Source organism: Podarcis melisellensis (assembly GCF_964234715.1).
Source record: "Podarcis melisellensis genome assembly, chromosome: 3".
NCBI classification, from domain to species: domain Eukaryota; kingdom Metazoa; phylum Chordata; class Lepidosauria; order Squamata; family Lacertidae; genus Podarcis; species Podarcis melisellensis.
The window spans coordinates 4,625,386-4,637,016 of record NC_138530.1 but is presented as its reverse complement, the minus strand read 5'-3'; the positions used below and the strand labels follow the sequence as shown (position 1 = coordinate 4,637,016).

The 11,631-nt window shown below is 48.6% G+C and overlaps 1 protein-coding gene across 2 annotated transcripts in view; it reads left to right on the top strand.

Annotated features, from left to right (window-relative positions):
* Positions 1 to 11,631, top strand: part of KIF13B (kinesin family member 13B) — a 184,586-nt gene that overhangs the window by 18,827 nt on the left and 154,128 nt on the right. For both annotated transcript variants that reach the window (XM_081903636.1, XM_081903635.1), the window contains exon 2: positions 6,465 to 6,558. In XM_081903636.1, the coding sequence (XP_081759762.1) occupies positions 6,465 to 6,558 (94 nt within the window). The remainder of the gene's footprint in view (positions 1 to 6,464; positions 6,559 to 11,631) is intronic.

Sequence of the window (11,631 nt, the reverse complement as noted above, 5' to 3'; positions counted from 1 at the left end):
CAACTGGATTCCTGTGGGGAACCCGCGAGCAGGATCTGTGCGTGAGAACCTTCTCCTTTCCTGCGGTTTCCAGCAGCTGGTATTCAAAAGGATTATTGCCTGCAGATGTTGAGGTCGGGCACAGCCATCGGATAGCCTTCTTTCTCTTCCAGGAATTTGTGCAGTCTTCTTTAGGCTGGTAGCCAGGCTGGCAGACTGACCAGACGAAATGCAATCCGTCCACCATTTGTGATGAGTGTTCGAAATTTTGCACCTGGCTTTCGACCACTTGTGGAAGATGCCTGGGCGGCGCTGGGATGGCGCCTGACACACCCACCATCTGGGGATCATTGGATCTTGACCGTTTTCATGCACTATTGCCCCATTCTGTAGAATTCTGTCAGCTAGACTGGTGACTGGGAGCGGCCGCCGAGTCCGCATAACACCGCTCCTGAAAGATCTACATTGGCTCCCAGTACGTTTCCGAGCACAATTCAAAGTGTTGGTGCTGACCTTTAAAGCCCTAAACGGCCTCAGCCCAATATACCTGAAGGAGCATCTCCACCCCCATCATTCAGCCCGGACGCTGAGGTCTAGCTCCAAGGGCCTTCTGGCAGTTCCTTCACTGCAAGAAGCCAAGTTACAGGGAACCAGGCAGAGGGCCTTCTTGGTGGTGGCACCCGCCCTTCCATCAGATGTCAAGGAAATAAAGAACTATCTGATGTTTAGAAGACATTTGAAGGCAGCCCTGTTCAGGGAAGTTTTTGATGTATGACATTATAATGTATTTTTAATGTTTGTTGGAAGCCACCCAGAGTGGCTGGGGAAACCCAGCCAGATGGGTGGGGTACAATTAATAAAAATTATTATTGTTGTTGTTGTTGTTGTTATTATTATTATTATTATTATTATTATTATTATTATTATTTATATTTTACCTGCACAATCAGAATGGATTTCAGGAACCAGATTGCTTTTTCTGTGCATCCTGATCAGGAGCGGTGAACAGCATCATCGTTCATTGTTGTCATTTCTCTTCCCTTAAACCCACCACCCTGCTCACCTTTGTGAAGTATATTCCTACATTATGAATGGTCTGCGTCACTGACTTTTCTTCTTAACCTACCTCAAGGTTGTCATCTGAACCAGGCAAAAGTTTAGCTCATAATCACAGTCAGTCCGTCGTTTGAAAAAGAAAACTTTTGAACCACCTTGCCCCCAGATGGTAACTAGACATTCCGTTTTGGCGACTGCAACCTTGATTTAAGGAGCCATTTGGCGCCTGGCTTATATATGTGAGTTTCTCTAACACTGGGATGGTTTTTCGGCATTGTACAGTTACAGGAGAGCATGGCATACTTTATAGTGGACCTTTCAGTTTGTGCATGGCAGCAGTCAGGCCAAACTGGCAGAGGGTGTCTGGACCTTAGGAGGTATTCCTGAAACCTTACTTAGTACAAAGAAATTTTGACTAATCTCAGGGGCTCTGCAGCCAACAAACTGACGAAGGCTTCCCCAAGGGGGGAAAGTTTGACAGCATCCGTTCTAGTTTCACAGCTGCAGTCTTCTCTTTAAACATACTCATTTTCTGCACTTCTGTACTTTGTTTAATTTCAATAGTAGCTGCATGTAATAATGTTCTAGTCTAATCCACGGGACACGGGGGTCCGATGCCACATTCTAACAGCCCAATGTACACTGTTGGGCATTGCCACCAACCCTGCTGGTACTTGCCACAAGTGGAGAGGCGAGGATGGAGTTGGAGGGGATGCCTCGCTCTCTGAAAGGCAGGCCACCCCAGACTGCAGGATGCCAGCTTGAAATACCATCATACCTGCTTCAGGTTGCGTGTTTTCATCTGGCATCCCGTGGCAACCTGGAAGTACCGGAATGGGTTACTTCCGGATTTCGCCGCATGCGCAGAAGTTCCAAATTGCATCGTGCGTCTGCGCAGATGCGGCGCTTCGAGTTCCAGGTGTTTCACGTTACGGACGGGCCTCCGGAACGGATTCTGTCCGTAACATGAGGTACCAATGTAAACTGTGTTGAGCACATTGCTGGGGAGCAACAACATCTGTCTGTAGGCAGCCAGTGTAGCAGCCTGTCAGTTTAGTTTTTGCTTATTCATAAACGGGGTTTGGAGGATGTCCATATCCCCAGCAAACGTAGCCTTCTGCCCCGTGCTTGAAGACATCTGCATCAGAAAAATCTGTTGGGTTTTTGCATGCCGCTACGCTGACATTGGGGACGTGGGTGGTGCTGTGGGTTAAACCAGTGTTTCCCAACCTTGTGCCTCCAGCTGTTTTTGAACTACAACTCCCATCATCCCTGACTAGCAAGACCAGTGGCAAGGGATGATGGGAATTGTAGTCCAAAAACAGCTGGAGGCACAAGGTTGGGAAACACTGGGTTAAACCATAGAGCCTAGGACTTGCCGATCAGAAGGTCGGCAGTTCGAATCCCTGCCACGGGGTGAGCTCCTGTTGCTGGGTCCCAGCTCCTGCCAACCTAGCAGTTTGAAAGCACGTCAAAGTGCAAATAGATAAATAGGTACCACTCCAGCGGGAAGGTAAACGGCGTTTCCGTGCGCTGCTCTGGTTCGCCAGAAGTGGCTTAGTCATGCTGGCCACATGGCCCGGAAGCTGTACGCCGGCTCCCTCGGCCAATAAAGCGAGATGAGCACCGCAACCCCAGAGTTGGTCACGACTGGACCTAATGATCAGGGGTCCCTTTACCTTTACGCTGGCATTAGGAGCCGGAACTCACCATTGTGGGAAATTGCACCTCTCTCAAAATTGAAAATGGTTCCCACGTAATGAACGGCACTGTGGCTTATGTGAGAGGCATTTTGAAAAGCATGTTAAGGACTCTTCCTGAAATGCAATAGCTAAATCTCAATGTTTTTTGAATGGCCATATAATTACGGAAGATCAAAGGTACCGAAGGAGTATACCTCACTTACTAGATCTGTAGGGACTTGGGGGGAAAAACCTCACCTTTCTGCATTCTCATCCCAAACCGGCAACTTCCTATGTAGGATCTTCCAGAGTTTCTTCTGACCTTGCTGTGTGCTTTGAATGGAAAGGGGCTGTCATTTCCTGTGTGGACTGATGTCTAGGCTTCACCTGTAGAGAATATTTCCCAAGGTGGTGATGGGAATTTGACACCCGTGGCTTTTTCCAAGCATAGCAAGCTGATAATTATCTTGGGATGGAATTTTCTTTCAGTTTCGGTGAAGCAAAAGAATAGCTCCTTTTAGGCCTCTTAGTAGCCCCCTCCTCTCCCCCAACCCTTTCCCCTTCCTGAGATATTCCTTATCTACAAATGGCTTTTCTCATGGCCAGGTTACCTTTTAAAGGAACCCAAACCCCTTTCTATCAGAAAGCCTCCTTCGGATGCCAACGCTGCGCTCCGTAAGACAGAGTGGGAGTGGGGTTAGTTCCAGGAATAATAAAATAATAATAATAATAATTTATTGTTTATACCCCGCCTATATGGCTGGGTTTCCCCAGCCACTCTGGGCGGCTTCCAACAAAACACTAAAATACAATAACCTATTAAACTTTAAGAGCTTCCCTAAACAGGGCTGCCTTCAGATGTCTTCTAAAAGTTTGGTAGTTATTTTTCTCTTTGACATCTGGTGGGAGGGCATTCCACAGGGCGGGTGCCACTACCGAGAAGGCCCTCCAATTTCCTTTTGGGAGCCAGCCTCAAGAGGGACCCAAATTCATGAGGACCAGCATCATGCTTCGTAGGTGCTTCGGCGTTTGGAAATATTGGGATTCCCCCCCTTTTGCAGTAGAACAGTGTGTAGCATGTTCCTCACCTCCTGCATTTGAAAGCTTATAGCCTAGCGACTTAAAAATCCCAATTAGTGACAGATTGGAGGTGGGAGGGAAGGCAATGGTAGATTAACCGCCATAGCAGGTGTGCACTTCAAAGGGACACTCAGAAGTGGAAATAAAACCTATTTGCATTTCCCGGAGAAAACCCGGGAAAGCCTTGCGCTGCCTTATCCTCGGCGCATAGCCTGGTGATTTCAGAAATGTCTCGCCATATTTTCCATCTGCCTCCACACCCTACTGTCCTGTGGACTGGCTATGCCCCCGAGGCCTTGTCATCCTGAATTTGTCGTCTTGGTGTTTACCTTCAGCTCGGCAGGGAAAGGAAGGGGCACAGACCCACTGGAAAGCTGAAACTGTCACAGTGGCCTTGGTTGGGTGGGAGAGAGAATTAGGAGACCCTGCTCTGTGGGCGTGATGGGCAAGTGTTGGGGACAGTGACAAAATCCATCCATTTGCTTATTCTATTCCATTTGTGAATTGCTTCCCATAAAATACCTTGAAGTGAGCTCGCAGAATTGATTTACCGCTTTTATGTGTTGGCACCTGTCTGTCTCTTGGGAGACAATGGAGGAGTATACCTTTTTTGGGTGTGAAGCCAAACCGTTGGGAGAGTGATGGTTGGGTCGGTGACCTGTTTGGGAATCGCGAAAGAAGAAATATTTAATATTTATTTCATTGCATCTTGCCTTTCCCTGCAGAGAACTCCAGGTGGTTCATGTCCAGGTGGTTCATGTGATTTTTTGCTGTTTCCACCCTCATTTTATCCTTACAACAAGCCTGTGTCTTGATTGTTGTTGTTTAGTCGTTTAGTCGTGTCCGACTCTTGTCTGACTCCTGTCTTCCACTGCCTCCTGCAATTTGGTCAAACTCATGCTGGTAGCTTCGAGAACACTGTCCCACCATCTCGTCCATGAGGTGGCCAAAGGATTGGAGCCTCAGACCAAAAGGGTGTGATTGACCTAGTGCAGGGGTGCCCAAACCTTTTTCAAAGAGGTCAAGATTTGATGAAGCGAACATGAGTGAGGGCCGACCAAAGTTGTTGACATATTTTTAGGGTTGACGTTGTTGAGCTTCTTCGGGGATTTTACCCCAGGAAATAAACTAACACAGGGGCTGGATTGAACCAACCAGTGGGCCAGATTAGGCCCCCGGATTAGGCTTTGGACATGCTTGATCTAGGGTCACTCGTGGCGTTTGTAGCCCGGCGGGGATTTGAACTCTGGTTTTTCCAGCCCTAGCCTAACCGCTGCCCCGTGTCAGATCTGATCAAATCCACTCCTGTCATTTCCACGAGATTCAGTCCAGTCCGTTCCCATGCAGACCAGTTTTTATTTAGGGAGAGAGAGGCGGGGATGGGGGTCTCCAGTTGTTCAGCCTGGGCGCGATTGACTTTGGAGCATCACCTCCCTGGACCATATCAAGACAGCAAGGTCTTCAAACAATGGGAATGAAATGGAGGCACCTGGTCTGGTTTCTTGTGCAAAGACGTAGACTGGAGTTGGGCACGATCTTCTGCAACAGCCTTCTCTCTAATCCAGCGGTTCTCAACCTGTGGGTCCCCAGATGTTAGACTACAACTCCCATCATCCCTGAGCTTTGACCTTGCTATCTAGGGGTGATGGGAGTTGTAGTTCAACAACATCTGGGGACCCACAGGTTGAGAAAGGCTGCTCTAATCTGTCTTCTGACCAGCCCTCCATATATCTTGGACTATGACCCTGTGCTTGCTGAGGCTTGATGGGAATTGTAGTCCCAAACATATCCACCATGTTGTTCTTCTTCGTTGCACCTGCTGTTACGCTACAGCCCACCTGGAGGCTCATAAAAGCCAGAAACTCCCTTGGAAATGTTAGGAGGTCTTCTTTTCGGGGGCCAACGTTGACCTTTCAAGTTTGATTTTGTTTTTTAGTGTGGCTTTGTTAAACCACACTAAAAAACCAGCCTTCATCCGTTAACCAGCCATGCAGCAGAATTACAACAAAAGTCACACAGGAGTCACTGCAGCCTTCTTGATATGTAAAACAGATATGATAATAATAGCTTCAGAGAGAAATCAAACTTATAGATAGATGTATCTTTAACTTGAGGAAAGGCGGAGCACAATGAACGGCATATACAAACAATGATTTTTATTATTTTTATGAAAACGAAAATAGGATAGGAATATACAACTTTTGAACTGCACAGAAGGGCACCGTTGACTGTTGCGATGAATAGTTACGACGTGTGCTGTAGGTTATCAACCAGTGTGGTGTAGTGGTTAAGAGCAATGGACTCGTAATCTGGTGAACTGGGTTCGCTTCCCTGCTCCTCCACATTCAGCTGCTTGGGTGACCTTGGGCTCCTCTGAAGTCTCTCAGCCCCACTCACCTCATAGAGTGTTTGTTGTGGGGCAGGAAGGAAAAGAAGAATGTTAGCCGCTTTGAGACTCCTCTGGGTAGTGATAAAGCAGGATATCAAATCCAAACTCTAAATAACGGCAGCGCAAAACTAGCTGTATCTTTTAACCTGACTTTCAAGCATCTGGGAGAATTGGGAAGCTCAGCAGAAATATTCCAGCTGCACCACGAAACGCCTCTGATTTTAAGGCAAACTTTTGATGTTCTCTTTCCTTCCCCTCTTTTTTTTTCTTTCTAATAGAAATAGACCTGCATACGAAATGTGTGGTGGATGTGGACGAAAACAAAGTTATCCTTCATCCTGTGAACACGAACCTTTCGAAAGGGGATGCCAGGTAAGTCTTTATTTTCATTAGGAAGGAGAAAGGAGAGTGTGGTGGTGCTGGTTTAATGGGTTCGCTGCTGATGTGATTTCTTTTCTTGTGTATTTGTGTGCATAGCTGTCAACTGTCCCTTATTTGGCGGGAAACTCCCTTATCCCAGCGCCATGCCCCTCTGCTGTCCCTTATTGATGATGCCCCTTAAATTTCCCGGGTTTCAAAGGAAGCAGCTCCTCTCCCTCCCTGCTGGCCAGGGAGGAGGGAGGCTCCAACTGTGTTGCTTGGCTGCCCGGTCCGCCCCCCTCTCACCAGCCTTGGCCCCCGGGAGCCCCTCCCCACCGGGACTGGCGGGAGCCTAGGGCCCTTCCGCCGCCTTCCTCCTCCTGAGCATCTCTGCCTGGGGCCTCCCCTCTGCCCGTCACTCCTGCTAGGCTGTACTGCGGCTGCGCTGCCGAAGGACTCAGATGAGATGGGCAGCCTGGCGCGGCCTATGAATTGCTGAGGAGCCTTGAGAGGAGAGCGAGGGCAACCTATGAGAAAGCAGTTAAGAGAGAGGAGGAAGAGGAGGAGGCACAGGCAGGTGTTCCAAGGGCTAACCGTAGAGGGGGAAAGCGGAGGAAGGACCGCAAGCGCTTCTCCCCTAGATTTGTAGTGGTAGACTAGCATAGATGGTCTGATCTGCGGATTTACTTCGGGCGCTATTTCCCCCCCTTCTTCCCGCCCCACCTGATGGAACTGAGAGCTGCAGATGGAGCACGAGAGAAAAGATACAGAACTGCGGCAGCATCTTCGTGGCTTGGACTTCATTTTGCGCGAAAAGTGGTTGCTGCTTGTAGTTCTTTAATTGCAGTTGTTTCATCAGCTGGTGTCCTGAGCAGCAACCTCTGGAAACGAAGGGCTAAAAACCAGTGCTGCTCTCCAAAATTATCTGGTCCCTTTTAACTTCGCATTTCAGCTGGTTGACCAAAATCCCTTATTTTGGCTGCTGGTCCCTTATTTTCAAGGCTGCTGGTCCCTTATTTTCAAATCTGTAAATTGACAGCTATGTTTGTGTGTGGCAGATACAGGAGACTGGTTGTTGTTTTTTTGGAGGGGGGGTTGCCGGTTGGCACAGGGAGCTGTTCAATCTGACTCGGCTGCTTCCAGCCTAGCAACCCTCCAAACACGTATTTTCGTCATGCTTCTGGCATGGAGAGCCAGTGTGGTGTAGTGGTTAAGAGCGGTGGACTCGTAATCTGGTGAACCGGGTTCGCTTCCCCGCTCCTCCACCTGCAGCTGCTGGTGACCTTGGGCCAGTCACACTTCTCTGAAGTCTCTCAGCCCCACTCACCTCACAGAGTGTCTGTTGTGGGGGAGGAAGGGAAAGGAGAATGTTAGCCGCTTTGAGACCCCTTAAAGGGAGTGAAAGGCGGGATATCAAATGCAAACTCTTCGTCTTCGCTACGTTTCTGAAAACGTGGTTGAAATATATTGCTGTTGTAAAAATGGCTGCTCCTCAACTCATATTTCCATCCGCAGTGTCGGGAGTTGCTCAAAACTTGTCTGGTTTTGTCTTCTTTTCCCTCCACCCCTCCTTCCCAGGGCATAAAATATGACTGTTTTCAATGTGACAGCTGGATTTGGGGCAGGCTCAAATGTCATCTTGTTAGAAGGGAATGTATTCAGACGTTGAAGCAAATTTGCTCTCCTGGCTAGTGGGGGAAGGCAGGGGAATTAATAGGTCCTGATTGGAAGGCGGCGGGTGTCGCTTCTGGATAATGGGGTGGAGAGGGTTGCTAAATGTTGAGATCCTTTCTGTGAGAAGGAAAACCAGCTCAGCTTTGCCCCAGCTGGCCTCTTCGTGGTGTTTTGGACTACATCTCCCATGGGGCTGATGGGAGTCGTAGTCGAAAACATCTGGAAGGTGCCAGCTCTAGGCAGGCTGCTGCTGTTGGGCCGTGACTCCCATCAGGTGGTCAGGGATGAGATTCGGCCTGCTATTTTGTTTTATTCATTTGACTGGTGGGCTGGTGTATTTCTCCCTCTGCCCTTCAGCCATAAAAGCCCCTTAGAGCGGCTTGCAGCGATCAATAATGCGACAGACATGTGTCTCAGAGACATGGGCTCTTGAGGGTTCTGTACTGTAGCCCACCAAGGCCTTGATTCAATAAGCTCCCTCTGCAATATGTCGAAGAGCTTGTATTAGTTTTCCTTAATCTCTGACCTCGTATTGACCAGTCCCCCTAGAAAACATCCATATCCCTTTCTCTTGGGAGAATATCTGTTACACACATATCTGTGTGCACTTCTTGCAAACGGCAGATATTTCCCTTGCAGCCTTGGGAGGAGATCCTTTCTCAGTCTTGGCCGAAGAAGGTCCCCGAGGCTGCAATTTTATACCCACTTACCTGGGAGTAAGCCCCATTGAAGTCCCTGGGCCCTGCTTCTGAGTAGATGGGTATAGGATTTCACTGTGCATCTGAATTCATGGAATCATAGAATTATAGACTTGGAAGTGTAATCGCATCCGACTCCCTGGAATGCAGGAATTTGCTTCTACTAGTTATGGATGGTTGTGAACCAGTTCCTTTCCACAAAATCACAGATATGATGCAAACTCCAGCCCTGAGATGCTGCTTCGCGGAGTGATAAATCCCGGAGAGCAGGTGAAATTCCAGATTCTGGTGTGGCTATGTCTGAGCTGTGCTGCCGTATTTCTAATGCTGTTTCAGCTCTCCTTAAGTAGCTGTTTGGTTAGCTGAAGGCTCGTATGACGTGTATCTCTAGTAGCAGAGATGAAAAGCAGGGCTGTAATCAAGCTCACGTGCATGGTACGATTCTGCAGAAGCACAGGGAAAACTGCAAAATGTGCAGGATTCCGCTTACGGAAAATATTTGCTAACAAAATGAGTTTCAATAGGGACCAATGTCAGGTTCTGCGGTTAGGCAGGAAGAACCAGATGCACAAATGTAAGGGGGGGGGGGGAACCTGGCTTACTAGCAGTACATGTGGAAAGGATCCACAAGCTCAACAGTGGACCACAAGCTCAACAGTGTGGTGCAGCAGCAAAAAAAGCTAACACTATTCTAGGCTGCATCAACAGAAGTCTAGTGTCCAGATCAAGGGAAGTGATAGTACCACTCTGTCCTGTCTTGGTCAGACCACACCTGGTGCCCAGTTCTGGGCACCACAGTTTAAGAAGGATGTTGACAAGCTGGAACGTGCAACCAAGATGATCAAGGGTCTGGAAACCAAGCCTTATGAGGAACGGTCGAAGGAGCTGGGTGTGTTTAGCCTGTGAAAGAGGAGACTGAGAGGAGATATGAGAGCCATCTTCAAATATCTCAAGGGGTGTCACATCATCATCATCATCATCATCATCATCACCATAAATTTTATTTATATCCCGCCCTCCCCAGCCGAAGCCGGGCTCAGGGCGGCTAACAACAATAAACAGTACAAAAGTATAGCACAAACAACACTCTAAAATCATTCATTATAAAATTGATTCAAATCAAGCCACTGGCAACCATTGTGCCAGAGCTCCACGAAGATTGCCGAGGGAGGGGGTCAGGCTGTGCCCTGGCCAAAGGCCTGGTGGAACAGCTCTGTCTTGCAGGCCCTGCGGAAAGATGTCAAGTCCCGCAGGGCCCTAGTCTCTTGTAACAGAGCGTTCCACCAGATCGGAGCCACAGCCGATAAAGCCCTGGCTCTAGTTGAGGCCAGCCTAACTTCTCTGTGGCCTGGGACCTTCAAGATGTTTTTATTTGAAGACCGTAAGTTTCTCTGTGGGGCATACCAGGAGAGGCGGTCCCGTAGGTACGAGGGTCCTAGGCCGTATAGGGAAGACGGAGCAAGCTTGCTTCCTTCTGCTCCATCTTGGAAGTTCATAGTTATAAAAACAGCTATAGTTGGAACATGGCCATCTTTCAGCATGAGAAGATCTGAGTAAACAACCAGGGTTAGGAGCCCTTAGAATGGCTGTTTGTGGCAGCTACACGGGCTGGGCGCCAAAGCCCCTTCGTGTTGCATAACTTTGAGCCCCCCAATATTATCAAGAGGCCATCAAATATTCTGGCAGCGTTGGTGTCTTTTGCTCTTCTTGTTCCGCTCATATAAGCTGCCAATATCTATTCTGTTCGTTGCCGACTAGGGTGTCCGGATTCTGCTGGGAAGGTGACCTACAACTAATCCAGAATGCGGCAGCTAGACTGGTGACTGGGAGCGGCTGCTGAGACCACATAACAGCGGTCTTGAAAGACCTCATTGGTTCCCAGTATGTTTCCGAGCACAATTCAAAGTGTGGGTGCTGACCTTTAAAGCCCTAAATGGCCTCGGTCCAGTATACCTGAAGGAGCGTCTCCACCCCCATCGCTCAGCCAGGACCCTGAGGTCCAGCTCTGAGGGCCTTCTGGCAATTCCCTCCCTGTGAGAAGTGAGGTTACAGGGAACCAGGCAGAGGGCCTTCTCGGTGGTGGTGCCCGCTCTGTGGAACGCCCTCCCACCAGATGTCAAAGAGAAGAACAACTACCAGACTTTTAGAAGACATCTGAAGGCAGCCCTGTTCAGGGAAGCTTTTAACGTTTAATAGGTTTTTGTATTTTAATATTATTTAATATTAATTAAATATTATTTATATTTAATATTATTATTAGGAGAGAAGGAGTGAGGTAGAAATCTGGAGGAGTTGTGGGCAGGTACCACCCTTCCATGTGGTCCCTAGAAGCAATTTGCAGGCAGGATCAGGCCTTCTGTGGACTTGAACTTGGAGCTTCTCGATTTCATTGACTCAGCTCCTCGTTGCTGGATTGGAAATTGATGGGAAGTCCATGCTTCCCTGCAGCGAAGACGGTGGAAGCCAGCACAGACTAAACACCATTTGGCTTCTGCCTGGCTGGTAGAAAACCACAAGAACGAGGCTGTCGAACATGGGAACCTCAGGGAGCAGCAGGGGAACGTGCAATTAGGATTCACGGCTTTGGGGTGGGCGGGCGGCCCGCTGAGCGATCCCATGTTTTTGCACTGCAACTTTCACTTCCGTGAACTAAGCCCACTTGCTTCTGCAGGGGCAAAGTTCACACTCCCCTATCAGGATCACAAGGTAGGTT